We start from the raw sequence: 20,795 nt of genomic DNA on the forward strand, positions 1-20,795 counted from the left end.
GAGATTATAATCCCATCTCGGTGAGACCGAGATCCCTATCGGTGAGACCGATTTGCCTAGGGTTTGTGCCAGTGGCTATGACATCTGAACTCGGTGGCGCCAGATAGAAAGAATCGGTAGGGCCGAGTTTGACTTTTGGTTTAGGTCATATGAGGATGTGAGAAAGTAGTTGAGGGCTTTGGAGCATATCACTAAGCACTATGGAGCAAGAAACTCATTAAGCAACACCTCATGCCTCCTTGATAGTATTGGCTTTTCCTATAGACTCAATGTGATCTTGGATCACTAAAATATAAAATGTAGAGTCTTGAGCTTTTGAGCTTGAGCCAATCCTTTTGTCCTTAGCATTTTGAGGGGTCCACTTTTCTCATCCATGCCATGCCATTCATTGAGCTTTTCCTGAAATATTCATCTTGGAATAATGTTAGCCCAATGAGCTATATGTTGTTAGGAATTACCAAAACCACCTAGGGATAGTTGCACTTTCACTGCATCACCCTTTCCTCTTCAAGGGAAAACCAACACAAGCTCAAGAGGTAGCAAGAAGGATTTCTGGCGCCGTTGCCGGGGAGATCTACGCCAAGTCAAGCCATACCAAGTACCCATCATAAACTCTTCTCCCTTATATTACATTATTCGCCATTCGCCTCTCGTTTTCCTCTCCCCCACTTCTAAAATGATTTTCGAAAACCTTTGCCTTTTCTTCGCCCCTCTCCCGTATGTCTTTTTGTTTGTGTTTCCATGTGCCTTCTATTTGCTTGCATCTTTGCTTGCTAAAAATCTATGGATATGGATCCACTTAAAGTGTTCTACTTGGATCATCTTCGATCTATATGTGCTCGTGCTGAAACCCCAACTAGTTTAGTTGAGGAAAATCATTAGAGGAGCATGCTCATTTTGTGCATCACTGTTTGTCCGAAAAAGGGAGACTCTTATGGGATCAAATAAACCGTTTGTTGTGTTATGCTTGGAATCTTTGTGAAATTTATGATTTTACTTGTTGCTCTAAGAACCCTAAAAAACACCTTCCCTACCTATGTGAGTTTAATGATAATGAAATCTTATCTTCTTATGCAAAGGGTGTTTATAGTTACTATGATATCGAGCAAATTGAAGAATTTGTGCTTTTAAGGGTGTTTATGAAGTTGCTTCTTTGATTGAAAAGTATGATATTACTCTCTACGAATCTAATTTTTTTGACATACTTAAATATTGCTATGAAAACTATGCTCATAATGTCTATGTCAAAGAATTTATTGAAAGAATGACCATTGCTCTGGAAGAAAATAATGATATGCATGAATCTATAGATAGTTATGATTCCGATGAATTGATTGAAATATCCCTTGATGAACATGATGCTTGCTATTCTTGTGGCCATGATGCCAATATTTCTGAAGATGCATTTTCTATAGTTCCTTATGTTAAACATGAGATTGTTGCTATTGCTCCTATACTTGATAGTTCCTTCGATGAAAACCATGATTGCAATGATGTTATTATAAATTCTGGTAATGTAAATTGTGTTAATGATATGCAAAACCCTAAGCTTGGGGATGTTAGTTTTGCTATGACTACTATTTGTTGCAATGATCATGATTGGGGTGATTCTTCTTATGATCTTGAAAATTTATTTAAGCCCCATGATGAATATGAGATTGATAATAGTGTTTCCAATATTATTGAAAGTGGATTTGGAAGAGTGTCAACTTTAGATCCCACATATTTGGAGAATGTTCGATCTTACAAATTTTTTGATGAAAGTGGGTTTGGAGAGGTCCTGACTTTAGTTAATGTTGATCCCACTATTTTGGAAGGGATTCAACTTTGCATGCATGTGGATCGTGTTGAGAATATGTTACGTGATAGCTATATTGTTGAATTTGCTTATGATCCTACACGTAATTATTATGAGAGAGAAAAATATGGTTGTAGAAATTTTCATGTTACTAAATTGCCTCTCTTCATGTTGAGATTGCTATCATCTCTTTCTCGTTCCTTGCATATGATAATCTTTGCTTGCTATGATAATTTGTTTGCCTATAAGGTTCCTATGCATAGGAAGTACGTTAGACTTAGATGTGTTTTTCTCATGTTTTATGATGCTCTCTTTACGCTTCAATTCTTCTCTTTTATGTGAGCATCGACGAAATTATCAAAGCGTAGCTAGGGGCGTTAAACGATAGCGCTTGTTGTGAGGCAACCCAATTTTATTTTTGTACTACACTTTTTGCTCTTGTTTAGTAACAAATAATCTATCTAGCCTCTGGTTAGATGTGGTTTTAAGTTTTAATTAGTGTTTGTGCCAACTAGAACCTTTGGGAAGACTTGGGTGAAGTCAATGCGATCTTGCTGTAAAAAACAGAAACTTTTGCACTCACGAGAAAAGCTGTCATTTTTTACAGAAGAGTGCTTTTAGGTTTATTCTTTTTGCAGACGTTTAATAGACAAATTCCTCACGTCTACCAATTTATTTCAGAATTTGTGGAGTTACATAAGTATTCAAGAGTTACAGATTACTACAGACTGTTCTGTTTTTGACAGATTCTGTTTTTTGCGTGTTGTTTGCTTATTTTGATGAATCTATGAGTAGTATCGGGGGGTATGAACCATAGAGAAGTTGGAATATAGTAGGTTTTACACCAATATAAATAAATAATGAGTTCACAACAATACCTTAAAGTGGTGATTTATTTTCTTATACAAACGGAGCTCATGAGATTTTCTATTGAAGTTTTGTGTTGTGAAGTTTTCAAGTTTTGGGTAAGGATTTGATAGACTTTGGAATAAGGAGTGGAAAGAGCCTAAGCTTGGGGATGCCCAAGGCACCCCCAGGTAAAATTCAAGGACAACCAAAAACCTAAGCTTGGGGATGCCCCGGAAGGCATCCCCTCTTTCGTCTTCGTCTATCGGTAACTTTACTTGAGGCTATATTTTTATTCACCACATGATATGTGTTTTGCTTGGAGCATCTTGTTTGATTTGAGTCTTTGCTTTTTAGTTTACCACAATCATCCTTGTTGTACACACCTTTTGAGAGAGACACGCATGAATCGTGATTTGTTAGAATACTCTATGTGCTTAACTTATATCTTTTGAGCTAGACAATATTGCTCTAGTGCTTCACTTGTATCTTTTTAGAGTACGGCGGTGGTTTTGTTTTATAGAAATTGATGAACTCTTGTGCCTCACTTATATTATTTTGAGAGTCTTTTAGAACAGCATGGTAATTTGCTTTGGTTATAAAAATAGTCCTAATATGACGGGCATCCAAGATGGATATAATAAAAACTTTCATATGAAGTGCATTGAATACTATGAGAAGTTTGATTCTTTATGATTGTTTTGAGATATGAAGATGGTGATATTAGAGTCATGCTAATAGGGTAGTTGTGAATTTGAGAGATACTTGTGTTAAAGTTTGTGATTCCCGTAGCATGCACGTATGGTGAACCGTTATGTGATGAAATTGTAGCATGATTTATTTATTGATTATCTTCCTTATGAGTGGCGGACGGGGACGAGTGATGGTCTTTTCCTACCAATCTATCCCCCTAGGAGCATGCGCATAGTACTTCTTTTCAATAACTAATAGATTTTTGCAATAAGTATGTGAGTTATTTATGACTAATATTGATTCCATGGATTATACGCACTCTCACCCTTCCACCATTGCTAGCATCTCTTGTGTCGCGCAATTTTCGCCAATACCATACACCCACCATATACCTTCCTCAAAACAGCCACCATACCTACCTATTATGGCATTTCCATAGCCATTCCGAGATATATTGCCATGCAACTTTCCACTGTTTCGTTTATTATGACACGCTCCATCATTGTCATATTGCTTTGCATGATCATGTAGTTGACATCGTATTTGTGGAAAAGGCACCATTCATAATTCTTTCATACATGTCACTCTTGATTCATTGCACATCCCAGTACACTGTTGGACAGGGGCGGAGCCAGAAAATGTGGCCATTGGGTTCGCTCTAGGGCTACATTCTGTGTAGCTTTATTTTGGTTTGCCAAAGTATGTACTAACTCTCAAACAATTTCCTTATTTTTTGACTCTTCCGACTCGTCATGGCCTCGGAAAGTTATCCCTTAATGCAACAAATATCTCACCGAATCAATGAAAGCATTAAGCCATATTTGATTTTGCTTTTTTGTATGATGAGTTTGCTTATCAAGGGCAACTTGAATCGACTGAACTGGATTCATCAAAGCAATAAATATTTTTACTATTACATTATGAAAGCTAATAACACTACCCTTACCCTCATGAGTATATAGTCTGCTTTTCTTGTTCCAACCTTTCTAGTTGTTAATTGCAAATGCACCAGTCCCAGCTTGTCCCTTGTCGTAATCTTTGAGAAGGTAGAAGAAGAAGGCCTATTCTCACTTTAGCATTATACTCAAGTCATGGACCATACTCATCAACAATCTGGATTAAATCTCCATTCAGTATCTCCAATCTCCCTCTGTGGGTAATCAAAAGTAGATGATGGCCTATAAGGTCCCCTCGTTAAATATATGTGCCTCCTCTCGTCTTGCTTCTTTGGATTTCTTGTGCACTCTGAAATTCTCATCCGATCATTCAGATCATAAGGCAACTCATCTAAGTTAATTTCTGTATGAATAGTAGGCTTCGGGAGACTTAAGTGCAGTGACATTCGATGCACTTTGCCTAGGTCTAATGGGTGGCCGAGGGGAAACCTCCTTTAAAAAAAGGTCTAATGGGTGACCTTGATGTGCGTATCATTATCATGATCTAGTGACCGCGTTCCCTTTGAAAAATACCGCTCCATAGACTAGATCAATCAAAGTGCATGGATCTGTTTAGAAGACTAGGACAAAACAATCAATGTTGTATTGGGCTACTAGGTCAGATAGAACATAGACTAGAGAGAGGAAGAGAGAGAAGATGTGGCAATGTAATCTAATTACCTCAAGTTTTGGGATTTAATTGTCGCCGATGTCGATCTGCGGCCGCGTATTACTTGCCGCGGTCATGCGGCGGCGGCCGAGTCGCCAAGCAACACGAAGAGGCAAGATGGGAGTCGAAGAAACGAATAGATAAACGATGAAAAAAACAGACGATAGATGAGGCATGTCGCGTGTGGCTGCATGTTTGCGTGACTCAGGACTCACGGTTTGGGCATGTGAATGGATTAGTGTGTTGTTGCCTTTGGGCCTTTTGTTCCACGTGAGGTGTATTTGCTGGGTCAGACAAGATATTTTACTGGGTTCACATCAGATAAATACGTATACATATGAACGTACCAAGCAAAATCCATTGGGTTCACTTGAACCCAATAGTTCTACGCTGGCTCCGCCGCTACCGCTGGAGGCATTCACATAAAGTCATATTTTGTTCTAAGTATTGAGTTGTAATTCTTGAGTTGTAAGTAAATAAAAGTGTGATGATCTTCATTATTAGAGCATTGTCCCATACGAGGGAAGGATGATGGAGACTATGATTCCCCCACAAGTCGGCATGAGACTCCGGACGAAAAATAAAAAAATAAAAAATAAAAAAGAGGCAAAAAAAAGAAGGCCCAAATAAAAAAATGAGAGAAAAAGAGAGAAGGGACAATGTTACTATCCTTTTTTCCACGCTTGTGCTTCGAAATAGCACCATGGTCTTCATGATAGAGAGGCTCCTATGTTGTAACTTTCATATACTAGTGGGAATTTTCATTATAGAACTTGGCTTGTATATTGCAATGATGGGCTTCCTCAAAGTGCCCTAGGTCTTGTGAGGATGCAAGTTGGATGCACACCCACTTAGTTTCTTTTTGAGATTTCATACACTTATAGCTCTAGTGCATCCGTTGCATGGCAATCCCTACTCACTCACATTGATATATATTGATGTGCATCTCCATAGCCCGTTGATATGCCTAGTTGATGTGAGACTATATTCTCCTTTTTGTCTTCTCCACAACCACCATTCTATTCCACCTATAGTGCTATATCCATGGCTCACGCTCATATATTGCATGAAGATTGAAAAAGTTTGAGAACATCAAAAGTATGAAACAATTGCTTGGCTTGTCATGGGGGTTGTGCATGATTTAAATATTTTGTGTGATGAAGATAGAAGATAGTTGAATATATGATTTTGTAGGGATAGCTTTCTTTGGCCATGTTATTTTGAGAAGACATGATTGCTTTGTTAGTATGCTTGAAATATTATTATTTTTATGTCAATATTAAACTTTTGTCTTGAATCTTTTGGATCTGAACATTCATGCCACAATAAAGAAAATTGCATGAATAAATATGTTAGTTAGCATTCCACATCAAAAAATCTGTTTTTTCTCATTTACCTACTCGAGGACGAGCAGGAATTAAGCTTGGGGATGCTTGATACGTCTCCAACGTATCTATATTTTTTTATTGTTCCATGCTATTATATTATCTGTTTTGGATGTTTAATGGGCTTTAATATGCTATTTTCTATTATTTTTGGGACTAACCTATTAACCGAGGGCCCAGTGCCAGTTTCTGTTGTTTTTTTGCCTATTTTAGAGTTTTGCAGAAAAGGAATACCAAACAGAGTCCAAACAGAATGAAACCTTCGCGATGATCTTTCTTGGACCGAAAGCAAACCAGAAGACTTGGAGATGAAGTCGGAGACGCAACGAGGAAGCCACGAGGTAGGAGGGCACGCCCAGGGGGGTAGGAGCGCCCCCACCCTCGTGGGCCCCTCATGGCTCCCCTAACCTAGTTCCTTCGCCTATATATACTATTATACCCTAAAAACATCAGGGGGAGCCACGAAACCACTTTCCCACCGCCGCAACCTTTTGTACCCGTGAGATCCCATCTTGGGGCCTTTTCCAGCTATCTGCCGCAGGGGGATTCGATCACGGAGGGCTTCTACATCAACACCATTACCTCTCCGATGAAGCGTGAGTAGTTTACCACAGACCTTCGGGTCCATAGTTATTAACTAGATGGCTTCTTCTCTCTCTTTGATTCTCAATACCATGTTCTCCTTGATGTTCTTGGAGATTTATTCGATGTAATACTCTTTTGCGGTGTGTTTGCCGAGATCCGATGAATTGTGGATTTATGAACAAGATTACCTATGAATATTATTTGGTTCTTCTCTGAATTCTTATATACATGATTTGATATCTTTGCAAGTCTCTTCAAATTATCAGTTTAGTTTGGCCTACTAGATTGATATTTCTTGCAATGGGAGAAGTGCTTAGCTTTGGGTTCAATCTTGCGGTGTCCTTTCCCAGTGACAGTAGGGGCAGCAAGGCAGGTATTATATTGTTGCCATCGAGGATAACAAGATGGGGTTTTCATCATATTGCTTGAGTTAAGTCCTCTACATCATGTCATCTTGCTTAATGCGTTACTCCGTTCTTTATGAACTTAATAATCTAGATGCATGCTGAATGGCGGTCGATGTGTGGAGTAATAGTAGTAGATGCAGGCATGAGTTGGTCTAGTTGACACGGACGTGATGCCTATGTTCATGATCATTGCCTTAGATGTCATCATAATTATGCGCTTTTCTATCAATTGCCCGACAGTAATTTGTTCACCCACCGTAATATATGCTATCTCGAGAGAAGCCACTAGTGAAACCTATGGCCCCTGGGTCTCTTTTCCATATTATTGAATCTCGTTTACATCTTGCTAGTTTCCGATCTACTATTTTGCAATCTTTACTTTCCAATCTATACACCCCAAAATACTAAAAATATTTACTTAACCGCTTATCTATCTCTATCAGATCTCACTTTTGCGAGTGACCGTGAAGGGATTGACAACCATTTATCGCGTTGGTTGCAAGTTCTTGATTGTCTGTGCAGGTATTCGGTGACTTGTGTCATCTCCTGCTGGATTGATACCTTGGTTCTCAAAATTGAGAAAAATACTTACGCTACTTTGCTGCATCATTCTTTCCTCTTCAAGGGAAAAACCAACGCAAGCTCAAGAGGTAGCAAAGTCCTATATCTTCAGTTGCACGGGCATAGCACCACCAGCAGGAAACAAACCATCGTCCTAACCTGAACCATTCAACCTATTTTATTGCTTCGTGTAATTTACATTGGAGTATGTATGTACCATGTTTCCTCTCTTTTTTACAATTTGGTAACACCCTTGATTTTTTTTACTGGTTGTAACACCCTTGATGTTCCCACCGATGCCAAATGCTACGTTTGCATTTGGCACAGAACCCTATTCCCCACACGGGTCGAGGTATAACGGACACACACACACACCCTCACCCGCAGTAGTAGGTCGGCCATTTCGCCTATTTTGTGTTTTTCCCTAGTTTTCTACTGTCGATTTCCTTTATTGATTTTTTCTTCTTTCTTTTGGTTTCCTTTTTATTTTTCTTTTTTTCTAATTTTATAAACTTTGTAGAAATATGGAAACAATTTTCAAACTCGTCCACTTCTTGAAAAATGAGAAAATAAATAAATGGTGGCTGTTTTTAAAATTTTTAAAACATTTTGTAAATTTGTGAACAATATTTTACATCGTGAATTTTTTTAAAATTCATGAATATTTTTTGAAATCCGAGAACATTTCTCAAGTTTGTGAACTTTTTTTGGAATCTCATGAACATTTTTAATACATGAACATTTGATGAAACCCTAGATTTTTATGAATTCATGAACCTTTTTGAAATTTGGAACATTTTTTCAAATTCTTGAGCACTTTCGAATTCATGAACTATTACTAAATTTCAAGGACATTTTTCGGAATTTTGATTTTTAAAATTTGTTTCCTAATTCATGAACATTTTTTAAAACCCATTTTTTCAAATTCATGAACACCTTTTTAAATTTCATGAGCATTTTGAATTTTTTTTTTTCAAATTCGTGAATACTTTTTGAATTCGGCGTCGCCATGTGATGCATGGAATTTGGAGCACAGATGTACCTTGTTTTCTCTTCTTCTTTTAACAATTTGGCAACACCCTCGATTTTTCAGGGGATGTAACACCTTTGATGACGGTTCCTACTGATGCCAAATGCTACGTTGGCATTTGGCACAGAATCCTATTCCCTACGCGGGTGGAGGTATTGTGACAAAACACGCACCCTCGCCTGCAATAGTGCGTCCGCCATTTCGTCTATTTTTTGTTTTTTCTCTAGTTTCCTCCTGTCAGTTTCCTTAATAAATTTTCTCGTTTTTTCTTTTGTTTTCCTCTTTCTTCTTTCCTTATTTTTTTCCTAATTTCATGAACTTTTTAGAAATACGAAAACAATTTTCAAATCCGTCCAATTATTTGAAAAGTGGGAATATTTTTTTAGTTCATGAGTGTTTTAAACTTTTAGAACATTTGTCAAATCTGTTAAAATTTTGACATTGTGAATGTTTTTCATATTCATGCGTATTTATTTTAAAATCCGAGAACATTCCTGAAATGTGTGCACTTTTAAGAAAAAAATCCACGAACATTTTATGAAATCCTAGAACATTTTTTGGAATCATGAATCTTTTTTGTAATCTGGAGTTTCAAATTCGTGAGCAATTATGAAATTTCAGAACTTTTTTGAAATCTGTTTTTTTAATTGAGGAACATTTTTTGAAATTCATTGTTTCAAATTCATGAACTCATTTTAAATTTTCAAGTGCAGATTTTTAAATCTAGAGCATTCATTGCAAATTCGTGAATTAATTTTGAATTCGCCGCCACCACGTAGCACACGGAATAGGAGCTCCCAGCCCACCCAAAGTGACCCTTGCCTGGGAGCTCCTATAGGCCACTCGCTGCGGCAGAGTGTCGGCGCTTCGCACAGGAGCGGCTAGCATGGGCCGGCCCATTTACAGTGAGATGAAAAATCACAAAAAACAAATAGCGCTATCGTTGTAACTCGAACACGCAACTTCGGACTAATTGGCCTGCAAACCACTGCGACCTGACGTTCTCATATTCAATTAACAGCCCGGAAGTTATAGGTGTATACGACAAAGACATAACTTAAAGATTAATTCGCCAAAAATCCCAAAAACTACAGTCCATTTATTGGGTCGTACCGACGACCTCCTACAACTGAATTTTTCCAAATTATAACTATTTTCTTCAAAATAATAACATTTTCCGTATTTTCATACAAATTTTGTAAAACAGGAACATTTTGATGATGTGAACAATTTTGAAAAGTGGGAACATTTCTTGAATTTGTGAACAAAAATAAAAAATGTTTACATTTTTAAAACTTCTAGAACATTCTTTGAATTTGTGAACAAACTTGAAAAACATGAACTATTATTGAATTTGTGAACAAATTTGGAAAGCTGGAACATTTTTTTCAATTTCCAAACATTTTTTGAATCTTGAGAAGAAATTTTAACACGGAAAACAATTTTGAAAAATCCCGAACAAATTTGGAAGCGCGAACATTTTTTGAATATGTTAAAAAAATTTGCAATCCGGTACCTTTTCAGAATTTTGAAAGTTTTGTACTTTTTTGTGTGACGAGAACATTTTTTGAATTTTGAGGACATTTGTTGGAAACACGAACAAAATTTTATTTTTTTGATTTTTTTGAAGAAAAGAGAAGAAAAGAAAAATAAATAAAAACAAAATCATAAACATTTTGTAAAACTGCAAACATGTTCTGAAAAAGAAAATAAGCTTGAATAGTATATGAAACAAAAAACAAAAAATGAAAAAGAAATAGACACGAAAAAAAAAGAGAAATAGGAAAAACAATAGAACATATTTGTGAACAAATTTGGGTGCAGATTTTAAATTTTAAAAGCTGAAACATTAGTTCTGAAATTGTGAACAAATTTTGGAAATGAGAATGTATTTTGAAATTTCTGTACATTTTAAGAAATAGAACATTTTTTGAATGACATTGAGAACATATTTTGCTAAAGATTTTTTTTTGAAATTTCTGCACATTTTTTAGAAACGTGAACATAAAATAATCTAAGCAAGAACACTTTTTTGAAATTACTGCGGATTTTCTAAAACATGATTTTTTTTAAAATTGTGAACAAAATTTTCAAACAAGAACATTTTTTGAAATTCCTGAAAGGCTTTTCGAAGCATGAACATTTTTAGAAATTGTGAACAAAACTTGAAAACGGGAACTCTTTTGAAAGTCCTCAACATTTGCAAAAACAAAAGAACATCTTTTGGATGACATTGAGAACATATTTCGCAAAAGAGATTTTTTTGACATTTTTGAGAAACATGATCATAAAAAATCAAAACGAGAACATTTTTGTAAAATTACTGAACATTTTCTAAAACATGATTTCTTTTTTGAAATTGTGAACAAAATTTTCAAACAAGAACATATTTTGAAATTCCTGAAAGGCTTATTGAAGCACGAACATTTTTAGAAATTGTGAACAAATTTGAAAACCGAAACTTTTTTGAAATTCCTGGACTTTTTTTGAAATTGGGAGCAGATTTTAAAAACGAGAACTTTTCCATTAAATTCTGAATAAACATTTGAAATTCTCAGGCAAAAGAAAAAAATGAAACAACAAATAAAAGAAAAGAAAATAGAAAAAGAAAAAAATAAAACAAAAAAGAAAAAGAAACAGTAAAAAACATAAACAAAAAGGGGTAAAAGGAGAAATAGAACAAAACCAGAAAAACCGGCTGGGAACCAGCTAGAAGATTCCCAAAACTAGATTCTATTTAACGTTTGGACGGGCCGACGCATCCTAACGCTTGTCGATCTGCCTGTATGCGTCCGGTCGACTACTTGCAACAAAGAGCAGCAAATAGGAATTTCCGTTCCGACACTCACTGATTAGTTGTTGTAGTATTTATATTGGAAAACTCTCCTCCTCAACCGATTGATTTCTCGCTCTTTTAAGTCGCCTGCATCTTGTGCCACGTGTTCCAACGGACCAACACACCACTCGCCATTCCATTCTTATCTTCTCGTCCTCCCACCTCGTGCTCGATCCCATCCGTGAGCTCCCTCTTTCTCTCTCTCCTTTATCCCCAAGCTCTCCTTCGATGAGCTGGTGCTCAGCTCACTGGCCCGTCCAAACACCGCTCGTCGCCGACGCTTCATGATGTAGGGAATCCGCGAGCTGTGTAAAGGAGGTTCACCCACCGGTGCTTTTTTACGGGAGCCGTCGTGATTTTACACGTCAGGGCATGACCTTGCTGCTAAACCTGGGAATGGTTATTAAAAAACTGGGTGAAACGGTTCGGTTCTTACTTTGGGTTTGATTGGTTCAGGTTTTATTGGGCTGAATCTTTTTTAGTTTGGTTTTGGTTAGGGTATGTGAAGAAACCAATTTGGGTATAGTTGGTTATGGGCTTAAACAGTTTGGTTATTAACGGCTGAAACTATGGGTCCAAACCGGTTTTAGGGCATTGGTTATGTGCAATAAGCAACGATGCATCGTCAACGAGTATCTTTGATCCGCGTACATGATGCGATGCACTATTGTAATTCTGTATTATGGGGAAACAACACATGCAAATTGAATGTGTCTGCTTGTGCTTTAGCTAAGCAATTGGTTTTAATGCACTTGTTAGTGAGCTTTTCAGTCGTGGGCGTTGTCTTTTTGACACTTGTTGTGTGTTGATCATATCTCAACGATAACTTTGTTCCCAAACTATTGTAGATGCACTTATGTCTTTTCTATGCCATTTGCTTCTTGACATGTCAATTTGTGCAATCATATATACATTGAAGCAAACCCATAGTTACGTATTGGGTTCAAACCCACGGTTATGTATTGGGTTTAAATTAGTTTGGGTGGAAAAAATAGAGGGTTTAGTTTTGGTTGGGCTGAAAATGGCATTAAACGGGTATGGTTCAAGTATGGTTTTAAGAGATACATGCACGGGTATGGTTCAAGTATGGTTTAGGTATGAAACCATTCTCAGATTTACTTGCTGCTGTTTAGGGGAGGGTTTGTGGCGAGCCGACCGAGGGCATCTGATGGTACAAAGAGGCGAGACACCAGTGCTTCATGCCAGAGCCGTCGTGGTGTAGCGAAGGACCAGCCGCTTCAATGCAGCGACGGCGCTGCCGGCCGGTGCTGCAGCGCATCGCTGGCGCCATGAAGGAGGAGCGTCTGGTGTGATGCGTTGCAACTTCTGATGTGCTGCATGCCGAATGAGGCGCGACGCCGTCGGGTCGCCGGTGCTGCGATGAAGTCCTCGTCGCCGGCCGTCAGTGTTGTAATGAAGCTCTCGTCTCCAGCCACTGGTGTTGTAATGAAGCTCTCATCTCCAGCCACCGGTGCTGCGATGGAGTCCTCGTCACCGGCCGCCGGTGTTGCGATGAAGCCCTCGCCGCCGGCCGCCGGTGTTGTAATGAAGCTCTCGTCGCCGGCCACTGGTGCTGCGATGGAGCCCTCGTCGTCGGCCACTGGTGCTGCAATGAAGCCCCCGTCGCCGTGTGGTGCTGGCATGGAGCTTCGCCTGATGCCCATCAGTGTTGCATTGGAGCTTTGACGTGCTGCGCGGTGCTGCCATGAAGCTTCGCTGGATGCCCATCAGTGTTGTATTGGAGCTTTGACGTGCTGCGCGGTGCTGCCATGGAGCTTCAATGGAGCTTCGTCGGATGTCGTCGGTGTTGCTTTGGAGCTCTGCCGCACTCCATGCTACCATGGAGCAGCAGCGGTGGCTCTTGATGTTGCGATTTAGCTGTTACCGCCGACTTTCGGAGCTACGAGGCAACACTTAGTGTTGTATTGGAGCGCTCGCCGCCGGCGACACTGGTGCTGCGAGATCACCGGAACAGGTGCCACGGTGGGTGGATGCAGAGAGAGGCACTGTGTGGATTGACGGGCGTTGACCGTGGAGGATACAAGACAGAGGAGAAAGACGATGGGGCTGTGTTGCTGAGAAAACCGTGCACGCTCCAGCTGTCACAGGTCGGACGGACGTGTTGAATTCCATCGAACGGTTGTCTAGGCGGTTTACAAATCCAGTCCATCATCCGACTAAATCAATCGGTTGAGGAGGAGAGTTTTCCTTTGAGTTGCGGGCTGCAGCACTAGTATTTGGTGGTATTCACCGTGGCTGGTCTAAGTAGCTCCAAAACGGCGAATCCTATTTGGCGCTTATGCGCCCGCTCGCAAACCGGTGCCTGCAGGGCGCGGCTAGTTGGGCCCGACCCATGTTCTGCTTCCTTTCTAGAAAAAGCTGGTAAAAAAGGAAGCATTGTGTGCCAAATTCGAACCTAGGACCTATAGGTTCGCAGAACAACGCAACAACCACTAGGACAACGACCCACTTGTGATAGTTTACTTCGTTTTCCTCTTCTTATTCTTTCCAAAGATCGCGATGCCCGCGTATTTTTTTCTTTTTCTTGTTTTTTCTCTGTTTCTCTTTTGTTTCATTTTTCTTTTTCAAATGCACAAACATTTCTTAATTTTATTTTTATGAATCAATGAACTCTTTTTAAAATTTGTGAACTTTTTTGAGAATTGATGAACTTTTTCAAAATGGATGAATTTTTTTCAATTTTAATGAACTTTTTTCAAAACCCAGTGAACTACTTTTTCAAAATGGATGAAAATTTTCCAATTTTAATGATATTTTTTAATGTTGTTTTTCAGGGGTATTGATGTTAATGTTGTACTAGGAGAAGTATTAAATAGATTGGTTTTTTATTGTAGACAGCTAAGATCTCCTAGTGCAGTGCTTTGTTGCGCTGTTTCGTACGGCTGCGTACGATCGCGCGTGGGTTTGAATCTCATGTCTCGTAAATACTTTTTACCACGACCATTTTTCGAGGAGTCTATTGGGCCGGCCCGCTAGGCAACCCGTGCGAGCGCCGAACACGACCTCCCCAACAGGCGCTTAAAGCGCTGAGTAGGAGCTCCCCTCCAAAACGGGGGAGCTCCTACCTGCCGCTCTCTGCGGCAGGGAGTCGGGGGCACGCACAGGGGTTCGCCCCGACTGGGCCGGCCCAATTGTTTTTCTTGTCTAAAAAAACAGATAGTATCATTTTTTTTCTTTTTTTCTCTTTTTTCTTTTCTGCTTATTTCCTTTTTTTCTCTTTTGAAAATCAAACAAAAAAACGTTGAATTTCTCAATCATTTTTTGAAAACATGAACGTTTGTTAAAACAGAGAACAAATATGAAAATGCAAACAATTTTTTAAAGCATGATTTTTTTTTGAATTTTGAGAACAATATTTAAAACAAAGAATAATTTTGAAAAATTCTGAACAAATTTGGGACCACGAACAAAATTTTAAAGCACGAATTTGTTTTGAATCTTAAGAAGAAAATTTTGAAAATGAGAACCATTTTAAAAAAACCGAACAAATTTGGAAGCATGAACAATTCTTTAAAAGCACGATCATTTTTTGAATCTTGAGAACAAACTTTGAAAATGAGAACCTTTTTAAAAAATCCTAAACAAATTCATAAATGTGAACAATTTTCGTAAATATGAAACATTGGATGAATTTTGAGAACAAATTTCGAAAAATAAGAACCTTTTTTGAAAATCCAGAACAATTTTTTGAAAACTCAGAACATTTTTGTGCACATCCACCAAATTTTTCTAAAAGGCGAAAACATTTTTCAAATTTGAGGAACACATTTTGAAAATACCTAACAATTTTTGAAAATCCAGAACATTTTTCTGAAAAAAGAAGAAACATTTCCCTAATTTGAAGAACTTTTTTAAAATCTCAGAACATTTTCTGGAAATCAAGAACATTTTTCTAAAAAGCAAAATCATTTTCCAAATATCAAGAACATTTTCTGAAAATCCTGAACATTTTTTGAGAAGTCAAAACATTTTTTAAAACAGAAACAGAAAGGAATAAAGAGAAGAGAAAATGAAAAAAAAAAAGAAAACGAAAAAACGGTTCAGAGAACCTTGTAGAAGGTTCCCAAAACCGGAAAAAATCGGCTGGGAAAGTCTAGAAGGTTACCAAAACCGGGATCTGTGAAACGTGTTAAACAGGCCGGCCCAGTTAAGTCGCTCGCCTCTGGTTCTCTGTGCGTTTGCCCGACATTTTGACGCAACGAGCGTCAAATAGGATATTCCGCAAAACGGTCCCATCTAAAATAAAAGAAGGGATGGGGATCGGACCAAATTCAACTGAGGCCCATTCCACATTCGTCCCATCGATTTCTTACCCTGAACACAGAAGTTCGCTTCCGCACGCTCCATTACGAAATCCCAACGTCTCTCCGCAGCGCCTCCGCCCGTCCTCCTCTCACCTCCGATGGAGCGGCGGCAGTGGAGCCTCTCCGACTTCGACGTCGGCAAGTTCATCGGCGAGGGCAAGTTCGGCAAGGTCTATCTCGGCCGCGAGAGGCAGGTGTGTCCTCCAAACCCTAGCCCCCAAACCTTCGAGCTTCGATTTCCCCCCAAATAAATTTCAACCCCGATGAGGCTGACGCGCCGGAGAACCGCGGCGGTCCAGAGCGGCTACGTGGTGGCGCTCAAGGTGATATACAAGACGAAGCTGGAGAAGTACCGGTTCCACGGGCACCTGCGGCGGGAGATCGAGATCCAGCACGGCCTCGACCACCCCAACGTGCTCCGCCTCTTCGCCTGGTTCCACGACGCCGAGCGGGTCGTCCTCGTCCTCGAGTACGCCGCCCGCGGGGAGCTATACAAGCTCCTCCGCAGCGTCGGCCACTTCTCGGAGCGGACCGCCGCCACCGTGAGCCATCCCCACCCTGTCCCTCTCCTGCCGTGTTACTTTTCCCCAGCCGTGTGGCGTTTATTGATTGGATCAGCTCAGTTGTTATCCGCTATCGTTTGTGGAATTAACTATCTGAAATCTCAAAATGTGCAATGAAGCTGGAATATTCTGAGCTCTGACTGTCCACATAGAAAAGCCCACAAAATTCGATAGGGGGCATTTTCTAGCATTTCACTAGTGAAGTATTACTTCGATTGAGGTCGTGAGAGGTAGAAAGATCAGTTAAAAGAGTACTGTCTCTTAGTACCTTATTAGTATATTCATTTGTAGGTGTTCTGAAACAATCTGTGTTTAGTTATGTTGGTTTCTCATTAATTGTTGAAAGTAGTAAACTGTCTGATCGTTAAGAATTTTGGTATGAGCTATTCATTTCCATTGGATTTACTGGATCTATGTATTTCATTGCAAGATGAAGAACCTAATAACTCCAGAACATCTCTAGAAACACAAGGAAAAGCCTCACCCCTCTTTCATGAATGGGAGTGAGAACAAATCTAGCATTTTCAGTACAGAAAACCCACCTCAGGAGTGACACTTCCAGCTCAGTCTGAGATCTAAACCATCCAACCCAAAGATCCAAACACAATAGAACCATATTTCCATTGTCTGAACAGTAATAAGTCAAACTGCACTCTGCTTAGCATGAGATGTACTCATTTTTTGATATACAGCACATCAGGCTGTCAATCATGGTGGACCTACGTTGCTTTTCTACTGACTTACCATTTTTGTGCTGGATTTTCTGTTGATCCAATTCATTTTATTTTGCTTTAGTATGTAGCAAGCCTTGCTGGTGCACTGGCATACTGTCACAAGAAGCAGGTAATTCACAGGGACATCAAGCCGGAAAATTTGCTCCTTGATATCGAGGTTGGTTCTTCTGCATGCAGTTGCTGCCTCTCTGCCACTGTTATGTGTTATCATACCAAACTGAAATTGCGTATTTTAAGAATTTATACAAGACAATATTTTGATAAGCCAGTGGGTTAAATGCACTTTTTTTTCCATCCATGTTTGTCAACAACATGGAATCCGAATAAATCATTGTTGTAAATTATGCCTGCCCACAGATGGATTAAACAATAGCTGGACCTATGCATTGCTGCAGTAATTTTAGTAGCATTTTGTCCTCTAATGAAGCAATATATATGTTTCCGGGAAATGCATGTTGTACGTTGTGATCAGTTACGCAATCTCTTTATTTAGATATGGCCGATATGTGAAAATTACTTGAGATAAAATAAAACAGACAATATATCCCCATTTGCCTTGGTCTTGCTGCAAGCATAAACTATCCAGATATCCTTGTAGCCTGAACTTTTATTAAGATATATGTGGAAAATTTAGGAGCTATACATTGTGAATTGAAGCACTATGCATCTCATGTGTTGGGAACTTATGCCTGTTGATGATCAATCCAACTGTAGAGAAATTTTAAGTTATGGCACACATAGCTTGTATTTTTAAATCGGTTTTATAGAGAAACGAAATAGCAGATAAGCAGTAGCTTACTCTATAACTATTTGTAAGTAAAATAGTGCAGTATAAAATTTGACATCCCAAAGGTTTATAGTTCGAATGCAAATTTCGGCAATGTACATGGGCGTCCCATTTCTTTTGGACTAATAGTACACGTTTTGCTGGTAAGTACTGCTGGTCATACATGATTATACCGACTTGCACTTGTGTACTATATATGGCTCTGAACACCTGGTTACTTTGTAGATGCATGTCCTGTATAACTTTCTCGAGATTACTGAAGAGATACTTCTGTCGCTATAGAGACTATCAAATACTGTCAGAGGCCTTATTAGTTGTGCTGTCCACATCCATATGAGTACGAAACCAGTAAAAAAAATCATTTGTTGTGCTGTCCACATTGGTATATGTCAGAGCTGATTGCTGTTGACACTTAAGTTTTAACTCTGTGTCTGCATAAGTTGCTGAGCCTTTTTTTTTATAGAAGTCACTCAGCTTCCATTTTACAGGGCCGGCTTAAAATTGCAGATTTTGGATGGGCGGTTCGATCAAATGCTAAACGTCACACACTCTGTGGCACAATAGATTACCTGGCACCGGAGATGGTAGAGAAAAAGGCTCACGATTACGCCGTTGACAACTGGACTTTAGGAATCCTGTGCTACGAGTTTTTGTATGGTTCGCCACCCTTTGAAGCTGCAGAACAGCAAGATACCCTGATGAGGTAAGAGCTACAATGCGTGTGTAACTATAATGTTTGTGTTTTGCCTGATCTTTTGCTGCAACATGAATTTTGAGCAGGATAGTCAAAGTGGACTTGCTGTTCCCTAAAACTAGTGACATATCTGCAGATGCCAAGGATCTCATTTGCAAGGTAACATTTGAAAATATTTGTTATATCTTTTTTTAATAATGGATTATAACCTTTAAGGTGATGAAGTTGAAATTATGAATTTTGTATGCAGCTGCTAGTGAAGGATTCGAGCAAGAGGATTTCTCTTGACGATATTCTGAAGCATCCATGGATTGTAAAGAATGCAGAACCTTCAGGGAGTTGCATTGAGCAAAAAGCTAGTGCATAAGCTTCTTAGTAAGTCCACGTACGTGTTCTACTAAAAGGCTAATTGAATATGCATGTTATTTTACAATCGATATACAGTCCAACGTATAATCCTGTACTGTACTAAGAAATCTTAGCACCTTACATTTGCTAATCAAGATAGCTCTCGGAGTTATATAAATTTAATGTTCTGGATCGATCAATTTTTAGACAATTTTTCTATCACTTTGAATTTTGATAGCGTAGAATATATCACCTGGAAATGCAAACTGCGGATTATGTAACATGCTAGGTCACCCTGTCTGAAAATTAGTTCAAACATGGTTTAATCAATTTATATAACATGCTTCAATGCCACCTTAAATTCATATTACGGATTTCCTGATGACTGCTGGGAGCTACATTGCTCCTGGGTAGTGGGTAGAATATGTCATTTAGTGGAATTACTTTGCGATGTTTTGCAGCTCCCTGTTGTTTGTTGTCTGAATTCGGAAATTCAGTTAAATTACTCAGAAAATTGCTAAGTAGAAAATTCAGTCTTGTCCCTAGTTGGGCAGGTTCCGCCTTTCTGTCATCTATTTCCTCTATGAGTAAATCTTCTTCCAGTTGTAGATGAGCATCCCTATTTTGGTTGCGGAGGATCGAACGACATTTCTATTTCTCTAATCTTTCCCAACCAATGTCTGAGAACTGAACTCCCAGATGCAATGTAGTATGAACCTGAATGCTTAGCACGTGCTACTAATGGTTTGGTGCTACCCGTTGCCCCACTGGTGTTGCTTGTCCTGATGAACTGTGGTTGTTTTCTCCGCAGGGCACTTCTCGCCGTTGCGAGCCGGCCTGGATTTTGGCGAAGTTCTTGTTTGCCAACATGCCGAACATAGAAGAAGTGAACAGTTAGCATCATCTGCACCATAGATTTTGTTTTATTCTTTTTTTCTTTTCGGGCGATTTGTACCATAGAATTTGGCCTTTCTCCGGAGAGGTTCTCTTAAGTTAACCTACTACTACTAATGCTCTCTTGGTGGTGAATCAGTGTTCTGAAATACGATTTCAGTGCATCTCCAGTGTGCCGTCCAGTGCATCTGCAGCGCTACCACTGTTCTGAACTGCCGGATACCATCTTTGTTCTGTTGGTTCAGATGTCTCGCAAAATTGCAACCACATCAGTAATCGTCGCCGTTGAACTGCCGACCCGATTTCGAATTTGCATTCAAAACTGTCATGTTTATAGTATTATATATACGCGAAATCGAGTCTTGCTTCGGTACAGTGTACACCCTCCTTAAAAGTCTACACGGATCTTAAAGTTACTAAGCAAACTCTTATGTGGTCGCAAGCAAACACGCACGCAGAAAACCACCTGCCCACCTCTAACCCAGTTCTCCGGACCCACGAGTCAGTCTCCCATTAAGCCTTTAACCACCCCCACCCCCACGGGCGCATCATATCTCCAGAACCGTCCCCGTCTTCCTCCCCCCTCCGCCGTACGGCTCGACCCGACACGGCACCTACCTCTCGCCAAACCCCAATCAATCCCTTCTCGAACCTTCTAGATCCTCCCCCCTCCGCCACCATGGCCACGCCCCTCCCCCTCCCCC

The 20,795-nt window shown here is 39.4% G+C and overlaps 1 protein-coding gene across 3 annotated transcripts; it reads left to right on the plus strand.

Moving 5' to 3' along the window:
• The first annotated feature begins 16,059 nt into the window (after positions 1–16,059).
• Positions 16,060–20,336, plus strand: LOC119311931 (serine/threonine-protein kinase Aurora-3-like). 3 transcript variants are annotated; one of them, XM_037587649.1, is made up of 7 exons: positions 16,060–16,265; positions 16,371–16,613; positions 17,430–17,525; positions 18,644–18,858; positions 18,936–19,008; positions 19,100–19,224; positions 20,009–20,336. In XM_037587649.1, exons 1-6 carry the CDS (start codon positions 16,170–16,172, stop codon positions 19,214–19,216), a joined length of 840 nt encoding a protein of 279 aa, XP_037443546.1. In that variant the 5' UTR covers positions 16,060–16,169; the 3' UTR covers positions 19,217–19,224; positions 20,009–20,336. The 3 variants fall into 3 exon arrangements, with proteins under 3 accessions (XP_037443546.1, XP_037443545.1, XP_037443547.1); XM_037587648.1 differs by having other exon boundaries at positions 19,100–19,234; positions 20,009–20,333; XM_037587650.1 differs by lacking the exon at positions 19,100–19,224 and having other exon boundaries at positions 20,009–20,335.
• The last annotated feature ends 459 nt before the right edge of the window (positions 20,337–20,795 follow it).

This window comes from Triticum dicoccoides, chromosome 5B (genome assembly GCF_002162155.2).
Source record: "Triticum dicoccoides isolate Atlit2015 ecotype Zavitan chromosome 5B, WEW_v2.0, whole genome shotgun sequence".
NCBI classification, from domain to species: domain Eukaryota; kingdom Viridiplantae; phylum Streptophyta; class Magnoliopsida; order Poales; family Poaceae; genus Triticum; species Triticum dicoccoides.

What these genes read in the sequence shown, in the direction of transcription:
- LOC119311931 (XM_037587649.1), top strand. Translation starts at nt 16,170, where the DNA reads ATGGAGCGGCGGCAGTGGAGCCTCTCCGACTTCGACGTCGGCAAGTTC. An exon ending in ATTTGCTCCTTGATATCGAG is followed by an intron (nt 17,526 to 18,643) that starts GTTGGTTCTTCT and finishes TCCATTTTACAG; the next exon opens with GGCCGGCTTAAAATTGCAGA. An exon ending in CAGCAAGATACCCTGATGAG is followed by an intron (nt 18,859 to 18,935) that starts GTAAGAGCTACA and finishes AATTTTGAGCAG; the next exon opens with GATAGTCAAAGTGGACTTGC.